General features: G+C 39.4%; 1 protein-coding gene across 1 annotated transcript in view; it reads right to left on the bottom strand.

Annotated features, from left to right (window-relative positions):
• Positions 1-387: 387 nt before the first annotated feature.
• The window catches only part of LOC111868297 (coiled-coil domain-containing protein 77), a 23,208-nt gene continuing 3,719 nt past the window's right edge, over positions 388-19,876 (bottom strand). The window contains exons 2-7 of the mRNA XM_023858834.2: positions 14,619-14,781; positions 13,523-13,667; positions 11,323-11,548; positions 10,980-11,226; positions 2,576-2,692; positions 388-1,416 (exon numbers count right to left, since the gene is read on the bottom strand). Coding sequence (XP_023714602.1) covers positions 1,096-1,416; positions 2,576-2,692; positions 10,980-11,226; positions 11,323-11,548; positions 13,523-13,667; positions 14,619-14,781 — 1,219 coding nt within the window. The 3' untranslated portion in view covers positions 388-1,095. The remainder of the gene's footprint in view (positions 1,417-2,575; positions 2,693-10,979; positions 11,227-11,322; positions 11,549-13,522; positions 13,668-14,618; positions 14,782-19,876) is intronic.

Raw genomic sequence — 19,876 nt, 5'->3', positions numbered from 1 at the left:
GCGGCGATGTCACCAAGGGATATCGCGGTTGCTAGGCAGCAGTCAACAACTCCGTACAGCGTTGCTAGCAACACGGCACCCGAAGACAATGGTCCGGAACGAGGCTACATAAGGAGCAGCGAAGGCTATTCACAGTTAGTTCCGAGCAAGCCTGTGAGTTGAGTTGAAATGTGGCTATCGCCGAGTTCAGTAGTAGTTGAGCGAGTGTGTTATCAACAGTTCTCCAGTCAGCTACCTACAAGTTAGTTCCAAGAGAGTTCTGAGTTAGCCAGCAACCAGTCAGTTGCATTCTGGCATTTGGAGTGTCGTATTTGTGATACTGCAGATAACAGTAATTGTGAATCTGTAATTTGGGTGATTGTAAGTGCGAATGTGAAATAAAGTTCGATATATCAAATACGGCGTGAAGTTACTCGTCGCGTTATACACAAAACATGTGACAATATGTTTGGGTGCACATAATAAAGTAGGGTGACCAAAGCAGGAATCATCACTTTTCCTTCCTGAAAGGTCTGACTGAACTAGAATGTTAAAGACTAGGACATTGTATGCATCTCTTTTTCTTAACTGTAATCCATCCTGTCCAATTTAACATGATGGATTAAAGTGGCATATCAGTAGCTCTGAATTACTGTGTTTGATCATCAATTACTGCTCTAAACTAGGGGAATTCTTCATATCTCAAGATTCACTTAAAGACTGGTATGCTGTCCCTGTCATAGTGTTTACACTGAAAGAAACTGCAATATATCTTGGGGTTCCATTTGTTTTGTTATGGGTGCCTGTATATTTCTAATTTTTTACATTATCATCCCATTATAGAATTCAGTATATTTAAAACCAAAGACTCCAATATGTAAGCATAAGAATGAAATAGTTTTCTCTCTACTTAACATATAAAGAACACAGAAGTAATACCATTATTTTCCAGCTTAAAAAATTCAAGAATTCATGCAAACAGCCAAACAAGACAATTCATTTTTCTATTCTTCAGATTCTGCTGTATTGTAATTTCTTCTCACACACCACAAATTCAGACATGCAGGCTGAGGGCCAGTTTTGCTATAGTTACTGAACAGAAGCTGTACAGCTCTGCTATACTTCACCATCTCCAATATCAATTTCAATTGCTTCAATTCTTTTCTTAATGTCCCTTAATTCTCGTTCAAGTTGCTGTGACTGGGCCCTAGTTTGTCGAGCTGTTAAGAAAAGGTCTTCATTGGTAGGATCAGCTGTTTGAGATGGCGCTTGTTTAAGGAAGAATTTTCTAACGTTTTTCTCTATATCTCGTAGACGTCCTCTTAAGATTCTTGTGTCATTGACGAAACCTTCTGCTTCCAACTTCCTGCGTCGATCTAGGTCATTATATTTGTTTTTCACATATGTCACCTGTCCAGCTAGCTTCTGGGTTTTGTCCTATAAATAGAAGCAGCATGATTAAGTTCCAAAAAAATTCTCTGATGTGCACAGTGTTACTTCTAACTCTTTTTCAGTCACATGTAAGGTAAGCCCTGAGACTGTGCTGCTCCATTAGTTTCCTTGCCATGTTTCTATTATGAAAATGTTACTCATAACTTTCTTTCCCAACATCTCTTGCACTGTGATTAAATTCACTGCTAATCTTACATTCATGTATAATTCTGAGGTTATATGTCTGTTTCCTAACTGAGTAATACAGATGTTATTCCTAAATTAGCTACAAGGAAGAACAAAAATAACACTTTTATCCAAACCAAAATATTTCTGAATGAAGACACCAGCCTACATAAATTTAATCTACTCACGTTAAAACTAAATTTCAAGCCTCATGGCATAGTGGGTTAACGTCAACTTGTCCAAAATTTGTTCAAGTTACATAAGTACTCATTTCGCGCATGTTGATATCTGGCATGGATTAGCTATATATACACAACTGCTCAAAAATGGGCCAAAATGAATTAACTGTAATTCTGCCCACAGAAGCAAAATACCAGTGTATATGTAACTGCAGACACCAAGCTCACCATTCTAACTAAATGGAACAGGGGCTTTCACTAGACATTAATAGTCACTCAACCTGTCAATAAATTCTCCACCCTTTAAGGAACACACATATTCAATACTGTATTCAAAAAAGCCCACTAATAGTCTCTATCCTGAGCCAGATAAATCAATGATGTGAAAATGGTGTAACAATAATTTCAGTGAGTATACAACACTTAACAACTTGCATCAGATGCTCTTAGAATCTCAAATATAGGTTGACATGTAAGTCAGTACTTACAATTACATCCAATATGACATGAAAATCTTGGCCACCTGATAAGTACTTAAAAATAACCAAAAATCATCATGAAATACTATTTCAAAAACAGTAATGGTTTTCCTTGACCCTCAAGGCAAATTCTATGACATCCTGCCCAATGTACTGTTAAGTAATTATTCTATCATCCGGCACTACATAACCTGAGCAGTTGAAAGCATCCATAAATGAAAAATTAATATAATAAAATAAAGTACAATAAAGACCAAGGCTGATTTTTGTTTTGACTGCCATTTCCCATTATTATGAGGTATAAAATAAGTAACCACTTACCCGAAACATTTTCTTGCTGATATCTACTTGCTCTTTCCACTTCGTTGCCTCTTCATTTAACTGTATACATTGCTCTTGGCACATGGAAAGTAAGCTATCTTTTTGCTGCAGCTGATCCTGTTCACAGAGGACAGACATTATTGAACACAAATGTCTTTATTCTTCAAGAATATTAGTAAGGTATTGTACATTTAACTTATGATTGCATACTGATGAAAACAAAGAACAAAATAACATAAAAATTGGGAAGTTCATGCCAAAATTGCAGACGTCATATATGAGACCAACACACATACATACATGTAACTTCCACACAGTAAATGTTTCAGTAGCAGCCCAGGTTATGTGCAGATTCTCTGCTAGTATGTCAATTAATTCGAGCCTTGCCTAGCGTATCCTCTAAGTTCCAGCAGTTAATGGAATCTTAAAATGTGCATCAACTTCTAAGGAGCTGGAATATCGTAATCAGTATAACGACTGGCTACGGGCTAGACAAACGCGGGGTCAGAGTTCAAGTCCGGGTGACTTCTCCATGTCGTCCAGACTAGCTCTGAGGCCCACCCAAACTCCTTTCAATTGAGTACTGGGGGAGGGGGGTCCCTGGGGGTTAAGCGGCCAGGTCATGAAGCTGACCACTCACCTCCGACTAGAGCCAAGATCAAGTACTTAATTAGCTTATCACAGGGACAACTTTAGCTTACAGTTCATTATCTCATGCCATAATAAGTTTCTGCAATAACAAAATTATAATTTACACAAAGTGCATAACAAACTGTATTTCTGCCTTCATTCCATAATATATGCTTTCACAAGACTTAGTCTAAGACCAAAGACACAAAAGACTGAGGCAGTTGCTGAACTAAAAGTGTTGAATGGTTTCATTGAAGAAAGAGGTCTTGAATGGAAAAATTGCATTGAAATTATATATGATAAAAAACAGTGCTTTAAATACAAGACTGCTGAAAGCTCTGCGTGATGAAATGGGCTCTGATCATCCCCTTTTCCATTCAGAAGTTCGTTGCCTGTCTCGTGGTAAAGCTCTCAAGAGATTATATGAACTCTGAAAGGAAAAAAAGTGACCTGTCCTATTATTTCAAAGATAAGAAATGGGTAGTCAACCTGGTGTGTCTCAGCAACATATTTTCTTACATAAACGACTTGAATTTAAAGCTTCAAGGTGCAGATACGATATTTAGTGCATGCAACAAGACTGGATCATTCAAAAAGGAACTCAAACTCTGGCTTAATATGACTGCAGAAGGAAACAATTTCAGTTGCACTACGATTTTATTATGGAAGCAAATGATTTCTATCCACAGAATTCAGTTTCAGATATTATTGCAGCCAATTTGAAGATGTTGTCATTTGAAAAGTATTATCCCAAACATGAGGATCCCCGGAGGCAAAATATGTGGATTGTAAACCCTTTTGCTGAAGAAACCCTTCAACTTATTGAATTATCATCGGAGAAAGGACTGGAAAGTACTTTTAATTCTGAGTAATTAACAATTCTGGATAAGAATGAAAATTGAACATACAAATTTACATGAAATATCAATGAGATTTCCTCTTTGTTTTTACATCACATATCTTTGTGAAACTGTATTTTCTGCAATGACTGTGCTTAAAATGAAACAGAGGAACTGTCTGAAACGTCCTGTCTCCGCTTGGCTATCACTTCAATTCATCCCAGAGTTAATAAACTAATGGACAGAAAACAGAAACAAAATCTCACTAGCCTAACTAAAACCTTCATATTTTGGTCAACCAAGTGAAGGTCAATGTCAAAATAAGAACGATTTTAACAACGAACTTAAAAACATAAGACATAATCTGATGCTCAATGAATATATAAAGAATTCATTCACTCTGTAATGAAGCCATCGGCAAGAACTTGTCCCTCTTCAGACACAGTATACCAGAGTACTATCGTCATTCCATATGTTAAGGGCGTTTCTGAGAACTTCAGACACATCAGGAACTCTTTCAATCTCAGAGAACCATCTTCAAGACTAAATATACAGTCCGTGGGACACTGATGAAAACTGGACTGGTTAGAGATGCCCAGCAGACGAAGCAGGGTGTTTACAGCATCCCATGCAACTGGCAGATGTTACATCAGAGAAACAAGCAGAACTTTAGAAGTATGCATTAAAGAGCACAAATATAACCTGACACAGGGTCTGCTGGAAAAATCAAAATTAGCCCAACATGCATACAAGGAAGACCACAAAATTTGTTGGAATGAAGCGAAGGTCTTGCAGACTGAACCCAACACCACACACAGGAAATACAAGGAATCAGCCCACATGTCTCTGCTGGACCAACTGATCAGTCAACCCAGTGTGGATATCGCTCCCATATGGACCCCTGTCATCACAGCAGAAGTCAAGAGACTACAGTGCCGTCAAGTGTAGCTGGAGTGGGAAAATTTGTTTTTCTTTTGTGTGTGTGTTGGTACCATAAGGAGTATTGTTCATCTCCAGTGATGATTTCTATAGAGATTCTTCTCTGGTGCAAGGCCTCGTATGTGCGGAGTTTTAATAACTGAATGTTTCCTTAGCTCTCGCTGTGTTTGGTTTGTATAAACCATTTGGAGCTGGCATAGGTGTCCAGAGATAGGGACTAGCTCTATCGATTGGGCCCAACTGAGAAGGTTTTACCTGCAGACGGAGACAGAATCCAGTCTCTGAAACGCTGTGTTTTGAAAAATAAACAGGACGGTGTTTTTAGATAGAGGACAATGGATAATGTCCAAAAACATAACAGTTGCACTAAAAAACTCAGTTGTAATGAAAGAAACTAAGTTTGACTTTTTCAGTAATTTATAATTGCTGTGTTAAAATGCTGCGTTTTTAAATTCAAGATATTAATTACTATTGGAATGAGTGTTTAGAATTGAGAGATGCATACTTTTTTATTACATTACATACTTTGCATATATAAATATTTGGCGTGTGTTGGGATAATAAGTGTTTTGCCGACTAGTTGATATCCTTCTGCTGCTTCCCCTACTCAGCTGACTTCTATTGTGAGACACAATGTATAAATATTTTTCTCACTACCGTTTTTTTTTAAACCAGCATCATTACAGTTGATTTAATAATACAAAAATCAATTTTACACTTTTTTGGTGAGCAGAATGGGATATGTCAATGAAAGTTAGTATAAATTAATTTAGTGATATTGGCCTGAAGAAACTAAAATATGCTACAAGATTTCATTAGTCCAGTGACTGATAACTAATTTAAAAGTAATTTTATATTTGTCAACATATCACACCATATACATAAATATACTAATACTCTTTATGATTATGCCATTATTAATTATTAACACTTAGGTAAGTTTAATGTACAAACTTAAAAAAAAATTGGAAAAATATTGTCACGTGTTGGGTATGTCACGCGACAAATAAATCCACGTGGGTCTCGGATTCAGTGAATCTTCATTGGACACTCGCACTTATACACCATACAAGTATTATTGCTTGTGGTATCACATGGCTTCTGCGACGTCTCGACTAGGTTACAACTGTCTTGTAGGAAGGCTAGATCTCAACTGTCGTCTATGAAGGCTAGATCTCAACTGTCGTCGTGTAGTTCTGTCGCTCTCGATTTATGTAGGTGTTCTGTCGACCAGATACGAGGCACCATTCGCCAAGGTTCGATCTCACTTGTTCAGCAATCCATTGCTTCGGGAACGATCTCTATAGATTACGGCGGTAACATGTTTTATCTCATCCATTGGTACTCAACGACCTTCTGTTGTTCATCTCCGGGGAAACGCGTTCGTTGTTTCAGCATTGTCTACGCAGCGGCCCACTGTTATTGCGTTGCCATGGAAGTATCTACTCCAAACACGTTACAATATTTACAAGTAAATTTGTTCAGACCAGGCCCGCATCTTGTAAAACAAGATTTACCAGGCCGCGGTCTCACAATGGTTGACAAACACTGACTTAGACACTGAGGTGGATATTAATAGAGCCTGGGAAACTATAAGAGAATATAAAAATTTCAGCCAAGGAGAACCAAGGTTATTATGAACTGAAGAAGCACAAGCCATGGTTCAATGAAGGATGCTCAAAATTACTAGACCAAAGAAAGCAGGCCAAATTGCAATGGTTACAGGATCCAAGTGAAATAAATAGGGATAATCTGAACAATATAAGACACGAAACCAGCAGGCATTTCAGGAACAAAAAGAGGGAATATCTGAAAGACAAAATTGATGAGCATGCAACAAACAGTAAGAACAAGAACATTAGAGACCTGTATAGAGGAATAAATGACTTTAAGAGGGGTTACCAACCTAGCAGTAACTTAGTGAAGGATGAGAATGGTGATCTGCTTGCAGATTTGCACAGTATTTTGAATATGTGGAAGAACTACTTCTCTCAAGTTATTGAATGTTCACACGGTCAGTGATGTTAGGCAGATAGAAATACATACAGCTGAGCCATTAATACCTGATCCTGGCCCTCTTGAGGTTGAAATTGGTATTGCAAAGTCGTAAAGGTATAAATTGCCAGGTAGTGATCAAATTCCAGCAGAACTGATTCAAGCAAGAGGTGAAATATTACGTTCCAAGATCCATAAGCTAATTAATTCTATTTGGCATAAGGAATAATTGCCTGATCAGTGGAAGGAGTCTATTATTGTACCAGTTCACAAGAATGTTGATAAAACTGACTGTAGCAATTATTGGGGGATATCACTGCTGTCAACTTCATACAAAATTTTACCAACATTCTTCTCTCAAGGTTAAGTCCATATATAGATGAAATTATTTGGGATCATCAGTGTGGGTTTCGCCGTAACAGATCAACTACAGATCAGATCTTTTGCATTCGTCAGATATTGGAGAAAAAATGGGAGTACAATGAGAGAGTACATCAGCTATTCATAGATTTCAAGAAAGCCTATGACTCAATAAGGAGGGAAGTATTGTACAATATTCTGATAGAGTTTGGGGTACCCATGAAACTAGTCAGGCTGATTAAAATGTGTTTAAACAAAATGTATGGTAAAGTCCGTATAGATAAATATTCGTCTGATAAATTTCCTATCCAGAATGGTCTAAAACAAGGAAATGCTTTATGGCCACTCCTTTTCAACTTTGCTTTAGAATATGCCATTAGCAAGGTCCAGGGAAACCAGTTGGGGCTGAAATTAAATTGGACACATCAGCTGCTGGCCTATGCCGATGTTGTGATTCTACTGGGTGATAATATAGATACCATAAAGAAAAAACACACAAGCATTGATGGTAGTAAGGAGGTGGGTCTAAAAGTAAACACAGAGAAAACTACGAGGGTTGGAACTTTAATAGTGGCAACTATTTATTTACGACTGATACAAAATAGATGCATGTTTCGAAGTTTCACTGTCCTTCACTGTAGTCACCAGCATTGTGTACAACCCATTGCCAGTGATGTGGAAGGCGTAGGATACCTTTAGCAGGGCTTGTTGTGTTGATAGTTCAAGTGGAGCGGTCTACTGCCTGAAGAATCTCTGGAACAGTTCTGAAGCGAATGCCATGAAGTGGTTCATTCATCTTAGGAATAAAGTCAAAGTCACAAGGGCTTAAGTCCGGGTAGTATGGTGGATAGTACAGCACTTCCCAGCCCCATCAATCGAACAAATCAGCCACAGCTTGCGCTGCATGCAACCGAGAATTGTCCTACAGAATGATGGGTGGGTTCTGCAGAAAGTGTTGCCACTTCTTTCTCAAAGCTGGTAGCAGGTTGTGTTCCAAAAATGAACAGTAATACTGCATATTGACGGTCTGCTGTCGGGGAACGGTATGCGTTAGGATAACACCATCACAGTCGTACATGAGAATCACCATAACTTTCACATTGCTGGGGTTCTGATGAACTTTTGATTTTTGTGGAGACCCGTAATGATGCCATTCGTTTGATTGGCATTTCATTTGTGGCTTGTACAATTTGGCCCATGTCTCATGCAGCGTAATGATACAGCATAAGAAAGCCTCTCCTTCGCGCTCATAGTGCTCCAAGTGGTTACGAGCAGCGTCGTAACATAGCCATTTCTGCATTTCCGTCAAATCATGCGGAACCCATTGTGATGCAATTTTTCTCATGCCCAGGCATTCCTTCAGAATGTGAAGCACAGTCGCATGTGCTAATGCTGTCTCTTGGGCCAGCTCACAAATCATATGGCGTCGGTCACTCTCCAGTAACGTGAAAAGAGCATACACTTCTTCTTCACTGACACTAGGATGACCTGGCCAATGCATGTCTGCCACAATTGGCGTCCCTCGTTGAAGGTTTTTACCCACCTTGCCACTGTTCTGTAAGGCAATGCAGATTCCCCGCAAGCCTTTTGAAGACCTTGATGACATTGTTGTGCTGTACAGCCTCTGGCACATTCAATCTTTATCCAACTCTGTTGTTCCTGTTTCAAAAACATTGTAACACTATATTAGACTGCCAGCTAACACGAGGCTCTGTTCGTCTCGTCACTGCACATGCGCATGATGTGGGAAGGGAGAGTCCATTTGCTCTGAGGTAAGGTAGGTATGTAATGTGTGGTATAAGCGACATTATTTGGTTCTATTGCATGGCGTCTCTACAGCAGTGTCACCACTATTAAAGTTCCAACCCTCATATGTATATGTTGGTGTCTCAACACCAGAATGCAGGACAATATCATGACATAAAGATAGCTAACATATGTCTTGAAAATGTGGCAAAGTTCAGGTATTTAACATGACGCAAAGAAAGGAGCACAGTTGAAATGAATGAGATTATGAAAACCGGTCTGAGTCATTATGCTGACGTCAGCTTCATACTGACGAATCATGAATGAAGCAAGACTGCGTCTTTTGTCTCATGCCTTGATGCTTGTCTTGACGTAGTTGGTGTGCAGCCACCCTAACATATCAAAACCTCATTCAGGAGGAAATTAAGAGAAGACTGAATTTGGGTAATGCTTGCTACCATTCAGTCCAGAACCTTTTGTTTTCTCATCTGCTGTCTCAAAATGTAAATATATATTTACAATATACAATATTATAATTTTGATGTGGTTCTGTATGGGTGTGAAGTTTGGTCTGACATTTCGGGAGGAACATAGGCTGAGGGTGTTGAGGAGAATATTTGGATCAAAGAGAGATCAAGTTATGGGAGGTTGAAGAAAACTACATAATGAGGAGCTTCATAACTTGAACTCTTGACAAATATAATTAGAGTTATCAAGCCAAGAATGATGAGATGGGCAGGGCATATAGCATGAATTGGGAAGAAGATGAATGCATATAGGATACTGGTGGATAAGCCGGAAGGAAGGAGACCACTGGGAAGACCAAGGCGTAGGTGGGTGGACATATTAAAATGGATCTCAGAGGGATAGGATGGGATGGGATGGATTGGATTGATCTTGCTCAGGATAGGGACCATTGGAGGGCTCTTGTGAACACGGTAATGAACTCTGGGTTCCATAAAATGCTGGGAAGTTCTTGAGTAGCTGCAAAATTGGAGGCTTCTGAAGAACTCGGCTCCATGAGTGAGTGAGTGAGAATAGTTGCTTACATTAACCATCAAATTTGATGGTCAATAATAATTTCTTTCTTCCTTTCCTATGTCCCTATCTCACTTTTATCTCCTTCCCTTCTTTCTTCGGTATTCTTTTCCATCTCTTGTGCATCCTATCATTCTCTATCTTCTTCCTTCCTGCCTCTCATTCAAGCTAAGTGACACCCTCACCCCCATTCTTCTATACTTTTATCCATTTTACACCTTCATATCCTTCAGTCTTTGCGCCTGTATTTCTTTCTCATCCCAATTATATGTTTGTCCTGTCACTGCTCTCCCTTATTTAGCAGCAACAAGACATGGTTTGGATTCCCCTCATGTTCTAGAAACAAAGAAGCAAATCTGGGATGTCTCTGTATCCTAGTAATGGCAGAAGGTAGTGTGGATCTTCACCCGTATCTTAGTAACAAGAGAAGGTAGTCTGGGTTTTCCTCCACATCTTAGCAACATCAGAAGAAATTATGACCTAGCAATGATTGCAGTGTTGTCACAATCCAAATGCCTTTCTAACAGAGGAACTGATGGGAAATAAACTGGCTTGAACTCAAATCCTTGCACACGGCAGCAAAATTAACAATTCTTCTGGGGTTGTCTCTCCAGGAGAAACATCTTCCGTCTGTATACACTGTTCACGAGAAACAGGGTGAAACAGATGGACAGCACAGAGCAGTAGTTTACTGCTGGCCTTTGCAAGTACAGTCATTCTTGGTTTCAGGCCCCATCAGGAGACAGGAGCATCTTTTTGTTCTTTCCATGACCACCTGTGTAAAGAGCGAACTGAAGCATATGCCCAGCACCATAAATACTGCCAGCATGGAGACAAATTAGTTTATGTTATCTCACCTTTAAAGAATGAATCTCTGCACAAAGTTGTGAACTGGATTTCGGTTTCAAGTTGCTGCCACTTCCTGACACAGCAAAACCTGACACAGATGGATAAGTCTCTCCTAGCCTCTCCTGACACAGTTCCAAATTCTGCAATATTTTATTCCTTTCAATCATCCATTTGAGTTCCTTATTCCCACTGTCTTTTTTACATTCAACCAGCTCTTTTGTGACATCACACAATTTATCTTGAGTATCTTTTAATCTGAAAGGAAAAGAAGTTTCATCTACTATTAGCATGAAATATATATCACCCTTTAGATTTATGTCTATTTGTCACTGCTCAAGTCTCTTTACCCACCTGTTAGAAAGAGCACATACTTGTTCCTGAAGTCTTCTCTGTTCTAAATTTCTTTCCTTCCAGCTAATTTCTCTGTCTTTTAAAAGGGAGAGCACTTGGTTATGAAGAACCTTAACACGTTCTTCCAACTGGGCACAGAGAGCAGTGGCCTCTATAGAGGCTCTGTCTGGATCAAGTTTACCGTTAACATCAGGTGAACTGTTACTGGTATCTTGTTTGTATTTGTCTGTAGAACATCAATACCATTATTGGTTTTTTGTCTTGGTATTACCATACATTACATTTGTCAGATTTTCATCACATTATTCAAGCTTTGTAAATTATATGAGGCTATTCTGCAACATGTTCAGATATGCACACTTCTGTCAATGCTGCAGTAGTCTGTGCTACTCACAATATCATTGGTTTTAATATTATCCCCCCACCTATGCCAAGCAAGGTCTTCCAAGTGGTCTCCTTCCTCTGGATTTCCCTACCAAAACCATGTTATGCACATCTCTTCTCTCATATACATGTTACATGTTCCATCCATCTTAACCCCTTTATTTTGGTCATCCTAATAATAAAGTAAATCAAAATATGAAGAATTACAAACACCGTTCACAGCTGAGTACGATGGGGTACCCAAAAGAAACCGAACTAATTTTTTTTGTGGGCAGAGCTTTTGTAGTACCGCGTTTTGCCGCTATGAGCGCATAGAGCTAACATTCCTGAGTCGATAAGCCGACTACCATTGCTTCAGAAGGTAAGGACTAGTTTCGGCAGAGTTTATAGTGACAACTGTTTTGTGTGATCGTCGTTTTTGCAATGGCCCGAACACATGAAAATGTTGAAAAAATTCATGAAATCATCAAGGAAGATCAATGACGGACCATTGAAGAAATTGTGGAGCTGCCAGGAGTGACTTGGAGCTCAGTTCAGCGAATTTTTACAGAAGATTTGGGAATGAAAAGGGTGGCTGCGAAATTCGTGCCACGACTGCTGACTGCTGAACAAAAAAAGGTCGCGTGGAAGCATGCTGTGCTTTGAAAGAAGAGTCCCGAAATGATCAAAACCTTTTTTCAGCGTTTTGCTGATGTTGCTGAGGTGAAGGAAAAAAATGACGGAGGCGCTGTCAAGCATCTCAAAAGATGAATTTAGACAATGTTTTGAAAAATGGAATAAAAGACTAGACAAGTGTATTAGTGTAAGTGGAGAGTACTTTGAAGGGGATTGAAGGTTTGTGCTTAAAATGTGAATAAATAAGTTAAAAAAAAAATAAGTTCGGTTTCTTTTGGGTACCCCCTCGTACACACTTTAAAAGAGACACAGCATTTAGGAAGGCGGGTGAGCCACTCGTCTGTTAAGACAGACCTGCAACATTGTGCTCAAAAACAAGTGCAACTTCCGAGTCCTCTATCGATGAATATATGTATGTACTGTCTTGCTATAGTTCTTAAATAAAGGCTCTACAGTTATATTTTTCTATTTATTCTCGTCAGTGCTACTTATATCATTAAAGTCTCCACTTATTTGTGCTCCAGTTTCTTTCCTTCTTGTTTTAGGGCTGCCTTTTGCTTCACTAATCTCGATTATCACTTGATCCAGTTGACCTCTCCCCCTCTTACTCCAGATTTGCGAGGGTTTACTGTATCTGGTGAGTAAAAATTATGAAACATCTAATTATGGAGTTTTCTTCAGACTCCTGTCACTTCCTCCCACTTAGACTTAAATGTTCTCCTTACCACCCTGTTCTCAAATACCTCAATCTGTGTTGTTCCCTCAGTGTGAGAGACGAAGTTTCACATCGATACAAAACAACAGGCAAAATTACAGTTACATTATAATCTTTATATTTTCAGACAGCAGACAAAAAGACAAAAGGTTCTGAACTGAATAGTAGCAAGCATTTTCCAAATGTTAACCTGCTCTTCAATTCTGCATGAGTGCAATTTTGATTTGTCAGTGATGATCCCAAATAGTTTAATCTTACCACATTCTCAGCAGAAAATTTAATGTGTTTGTAAATGTGCTGTTAAATTTCAACTGTCAAACCACAGTGTTCATAAGAATATGTACCCAACAAAACTCAGAGAAAATACCTGTATCACAAAATGTTTGAAATATTTTCTAACAAAGGTATGCTGGAGCTCAAATAAGGTTCAACATACGGTATAATATCTACTGCCTTTCTTATTCTGGAAGCAAATAATAAACTCACCCTTCACATTTCTTACCCCATGAATAAACTGAGACTGGTCCACCCTACGTTGTGGAAAAGATGAAAGATATACAATGTCATGTTCAGTCATATGGTTCAGGGATAAGAGGAGTGCAATTTTCTTCTGGTCCTCTGCCACATGTACCTGTATAAGGAAGTGTTTTTGCTTTAGTTCTTGCATGGGAGTTTCCCTGTAACACATGCTGGAGTGATAGATGAAAGAGTGTGTGACACAATTACACATTCAACACCTCTGTGGAGGAGGAAGATGAGCAAAGCTGCTAATGGTGACTGCACAACTACCGTGAAGTGGGTGAACACAGGGGCATCACAGATTTGTTTTTGAATAACTATATGAATGATAAACTTCTTCTAAATTTTTGCCAGTGGGATGATAATACTGGCTGCTTGAATACCAGATACCTGAATTTACTGTATAAGTAAATATAGGTAAATGGCATCAGACTCACTTTAATGATAGTTGAGAACTGATGCTCTGCACAATTTGAGAATGAAACTTTATTACTTAAAAATGATTCTTTAACCATTAAGCCAAACCAGTTCAAGGTTTCACATGAACAGGCGTATCTTTTACCACTCCATGTAAACAGGAGGGATAAGAAAAAAATAAATTCTATACATAATGTATTTCAACAAATACATGCAATTTAAACTTGGGTATCTGACAAATTCTAAAGGCTTCAAACGACAATGAATAATATTCAGAATTACTGGTGTCTTGGATTTCGTCCATCATTCAGTATTCTAAAGAACACATTTGTTTGCAAACTGGAACCGTTTCTGTCCTCAGGTGAAAGGATGGGAAGCACCTGCTCTGTTGAATCTATTAGAATGAGCTAACCTCAATCACTGGACCTCTCTAATGGACCCAACAGAGTATGAGTCTCCCACCCTTTAACCGCAGAAGAGAAACAGATCCAATTTCTGAATAAAAAAATGGACAATGGGCAGAATCCAAAAACCGAGCAACCCTGAGTGTGATAATGGACCACATGACCATCCAATTAAAAATTAAGCTTCTTCTTTCTGAGAAATTATAAAATAATTATAACACAGAATCTGAAAGTAAACATACTTGCAGTCCATCATTTTCAGCAGACAATCGTAAGACATGTTCACGTTCCTGCTGCACATAAACTTGAAGGTCACTCACTGTTTGCTGCAACTTAGATACTTCAGAATTGCGACACGCCACATCTTGCTCTAGTTGAAAGCTTAAATCACATAAAGACTGGCACCTGCAAGCAGATATGACAATTTGTTAAAAGTTACAGTACTGCTCTGCCACACTGTACCCCTCTTGTCATGGCATACATAAGGACCAAAACTGGAAATGTGGGTCTCCAGTTAGGTGTGCTTTAATGACAGCACCTCCAAAATTGGTTCTCCATATCCTTACCTGATTACTGGAGTGTTCTTTCTCCACTTGTAGATGAAAACTGAGGGAACTACACAGCGACCATGGCCAGAACATTGAATCATGACTGTAACAGGGTGTTGCAGCACCTGAGACTCTGCTAAAAGCTTTTCACCCCTCTGCATCAATGATTGGACAGTATGTGAGAACAATACATGCAGACAGGTGACAAACACCTGAGGAAGGTAATTTTGAAGCACCAGAGATTGGGTCAAAAGGCTATCCCTCTTCCTTCTGGCATATAGAGCATCAACCAACAAAACTACAGGCATGATGGCTGTCGGATTTGCAATCAGGAGGGTCCCACGTCTAACCTGAGACCTGCTGTTTCAGCTCCCCCCTGACAAGGAGCAACCCACAATTGACCACGTGGTATACCTCACGGAACGGCTGCATGACACCCATCAGTCTGCCTGTCAAAATCTAAAGGTGTCCTACAGGATAAATGCCTACTCTGACCACCTAGCCAGGAAGGAGACTAAGTCTCATACTGCCTGACTCTACTTGCGGCACACCATGAAGTATCCGTGACTCAACAAGGCACACCAAAATGTTATTCCCCTCAAATACGCATGATATCAGACAATTAATATAAATACGTAATGTGATCAACTTCTTACTATAATATTATTATATTGTTATTTTATTATCATTAAAGAGAAATCGACTTGTGCTTTCATTAACAATTAATGAACTTTAATTCACTGTAGAGTGTAGAAAATACACTTCTATTACTGTTAAAGTAAATACAGTAATTCTACTCATAACTTCAATGTGATGATTGCGCCTGTGTAGCTGCACAGAGGCGACTGATCCGTGGTGGAATCGTTGACAACGAAAGCCTTATTTCTTCATCGATGGATCTGAGCCGCTCCCTCTTTGATGCCTTAATTTCAGTTAACGTCGAGAAGTCCAGTTCATACAAATATGTAATTGAAAATGGCAATAACACATTAACTGCCATCTCGGAGATAGCCGGGTATTCACTCTTTATTGCCAACCAAAACGCATCCAAAGGCACTTCGAGAAGTTTTAGTTTCAATGTTCTGCCTGCTTTTAAATCTGCGAGTTACTCTTGTATATTAATCAGAAGACGTTCTGAATATTCTACGTGTGGTCCAGTAGATAATTACTAACATTTTGGAGGAATGCACTGCACCTGTCTCTTTCATCACAAAGATGGTGACAGTGTGTTACTTGAAAATTCTGGTACTCATCTGCCAAACTACAGGGAATTACAGTCTAGATGACAGCAGTCTTAGCATTCAGTGCTATGAGAATGCCAAAGTTCACATGTTTTAAGATGCTAGATTTTAACAAGACGTGGTTCTTGGCCCAACGACCAATCCTGAAGTCCAAGAAACACCCACAACTCCTTATTCAACATATTGAAAAGTTCCCTTCATATTCCTGGTCTCCCCCATTTGTACTACATGCCCTGCCCACCTCATCCTCCTTGACTTAATCATTCTAATTACACTTGGAGAAGAGTAAAATTATGAAGCTCCTCATTATGCAGTTTTCTCCAACCTCCTGCCACTTCATCTCTCTTCGGTCCAAATATTCTCCTCAACACCCTGTTCTCACACACCCTCAGTCTATGTTGCTCACTTAATGTCAGAGACCAAGTTTCACACCCATACAGAACCACAAGCAAAATTATAGTTTTGTATATTCTAATTTTTATGGTTTTGGACAGCAGACGAGAAGACAAAAGGTTCTGCACTGAATGGTAGCAAGCATTATCTGAGTTCAGTCTCCTCTTAATTTCTTCCTGAATCAGGTTTCGATCTGTTATCATCGTTCACAAATATCTGAACTGTGCCACATTTTCAAAACATCTGTTCCCTATCTTTACATCATGATTTTGCCCTGCATTTTGTTGATGAGACAGCAACATATACTTAGTTTTCTCTGTGTTTACTTCTAGACCAACCTCTTCACTTGCATCAATTAAAGTTTGTGTGTCTTTCTTTATGGCATCTACATTATCACCCAGTAGATTCATATCATCGGCATAGGCCAACAGCTGATGTGTCCCATTTAATTTCAGTCCCAACTGGTTTCCCTGGACCTTCCTAATGGCATATCTAAAGCAAAGTTGAAAAGGAGTGGCGATAAAGCATCTCCTTGTTTTAGACCATTCTGGATAGGAAATTTATCAGACGAATATTTATCTATACGGACTTTACCATACATTTTGTTTAAACACATTTTAATCAGCCTGACTAGTTTTATGGGTACCCCAAACTCTATCAGAATATTGTACAATACTTCCCTCCTTATTGAGTCATAGGCTTTCTTGAAATCTATGAATAGCTGATGTACTCTCTCATCGTACTCCCATTTGTTCTCCAATATCTGACGAAAGCAAAAGATCTGATCTGTAGTTGGTCTGTTATGTCGAAACCCACTTTGATGATCCCCAATAATTTCATCTATATATGGACTTAACCTTGAGAGAAAAATATTGGACAAAATTTTGTATGAAGTAGATAGCAGTGATATCCCCCAATAATTACTAGTCAGTTTCATCACCCTTTTTGTGAACTGGTACAATAATAGACTCCTTCCACTGATCAGGCAATTTTTCCTTATGCCAAATATAATTAGATCGTGGATCTTAGAATGTAATATTTTGCCTCCTGCTTGAATAAGTTATGCCAGAATTTGATCACTACCTGGAGATTTATACTGTTTCAATTTTGCAACAGCACTTTCAAACTTAAAAGGGCTAGGATCAGGTATTAATGGCTCAGCTCTGTGGATTTCTGTCTGCCTAACATCACTGACCTTATGTACATTCAATAACTGAGAGAAGTAGTTCCTCCACCTATTCAAAATGTTGTGGGAATCTGCAAGCAGATCACCATTCTCATCCTTCACTAAGTTACTGCTAGGCTGATAACTCCTCTTAAAGCCATTTATTCCTCTATGCAGGTCTATACTGTTCTTGTGCTTACTGTTCATTGCAAGCTCATCAATTTTGTCTTTCAGATATTTCCTCTTTTTGTTCCTGAAATGCCTGCTGGTTTACTATGGAAAATTAGGAAACTACAGAACAGTTGAATATTTTAATAATTTCCGTATAATAAGCAAACACAAAAAATAACACAACAATATTGTAGCATCTAGGACCATTGCTATGCAACAGCCATGAGACAGACAGATATACCAGGGCCGTTTCTGGGCAACAGCTCTGTAAACATGTTCCCCTTGCTAGGCAGCAGATTCTTAATAATGCATGATCTGCCGAAGAAACAGACCCAGGGCAATGGTAGGTCCTGGAAGAAGTTGGCCACTGCCCAAGGACTGCTGACCCGCCGTGCCATTTCTGCATGGCGTAAAGGACACTGCTGTCGGGGACAAGGCAAGGACAAGGCTGTGCCAAGAGGTCGGGCAAAATGGAATGCAGCAATGGAATGAGGGGCCAAGACTTAAAGGAGCACAGCAGGTATCCAGGAAGCAAGAAGGTATCCAGCAGGATCTTCAGGAAGGGTCTCGTGCTGGAAATCATGAAGTGAAGAGTCAAACCTTCAGGGTTTTGGAAAATGAATATCAGGACATTGTGGAGGGGTCAGCCCCTTCCGATATGGAAGACGAGACTACGCACAGAGTATGAGTCAAAGATGTAAGCACATCGGCCACTTTAGCTGGTTTTGTTCCCACTGATTGGAAAAGCAGGACGATGGTGATGAACCTGGACCAAATGGCAACCTATGTGGGCACTGCTCAGGAAGAACAGCCTTAAGGAGGGGGCAGTTGGAGAGTAAACACCATGATAACTGAGCCACAGGGAGGAATGTGAGACCAAGCACGGACATTGCAAGCACAGCTCTCGGAAGAGAAGAAATCGCAGTACACCTATAGGTCAATCAAGATGCATAGCCTTAAGGAGGGAGTAATGTAGTGTGTAGAACCGTTACTATGCAACAACCGTGAGATGGTCAGATAAACCACGGCCGCTTCTGGGCAACGGCTCAGTAACATGTTCCTGTTGTTAGGCAGCAGATTCCTAATAGTGCAACAGTTGGACCACAACAAAGGAAGAATTGTGTTTTCTGTGTGGTATGTGCTGAGATGTTATAAGCAAAGAAGAAGGTTAGTTCACAGTTAGTTCTGTATGGCAGTCTGTGAAGAGAGGACTTGTGCACGAAGGAGAGGAATAGCCACTGTAGGAGCCATTACCAGAAAATGTCAAGTAACAGACTGAGAACATTTAGACTGTGCACTCTAGTGTGCTGTAAAGTGTTGAAATAGTGATACTGTTACATTTATTTGTAGTTATGACCTGTAAGTGTTCATTAAGCCCATTTGCCAATCCAAACCCCATATACAGTCACTATAATTGTTACAATATGATCTAGATCCTAACTTCTGGCAAGTTCATTTTTCATACATCGACTTTAACTCTTTGACTGGCACAGGCGTGTTTTAACGCCCGGACGATGCCAGCCGTTCCCTGGCGTTGGCGTGTTTTAACGCTTTGACAATCTCTTCCCTTCTTTGCTCTCTTGGCACTCATCAACCAAAGACATATATATGATAGTTTTTGTGCATGTTTGTAAAGAATCCTTGTAAACTTTGTTGGGGTCTATATTACTGTCAGAACCCTCTGAGAAGGAAAAGGTCAGAAAATATTTCACATTCATTCAGTTTCACCATGGCTTCTTGCAGCAAGTGTCTTCGTGTTCCTACAGACCATCTGGAAAATGTTGTGAACGAGATTTGTTCTGATGATGATAGTGGCGATGAAATAATGATTCCTGAATTGGATGAAATTGATAGTGACAATAATACAGTGATAGACAATGATCCACAAGACAGTAATCATGAACATTTACCTACCACGAGTGCGGTGCCTGACACGCCCATCTCATGAACGTACGGAGACATTGTACCCCCAATATTTCCAT

This window comes from Cryptotermes secundus, unplaced genomic scaffold (genome assembly GCF_002891405.2).
Source record: "Cryptotermes secundus unplaced genomic scaffold, Csec_1.0 scaffold1115, whole genome shotgun sequence".
In the NCBI taxonomy this organism is placed as follows: domain Eukaryota; kingdom Metazoa; phylum Arthropoda; class Insecta; order Blattodea; family Kalotermitidae; genus Cryptotermes; species Cryptotermes secundus.
The sequence above is the reverse complement of the archived record's forward strand: the minus strand, read 5'-3'. Positions and strand labels throughout refer to the sequence as shown.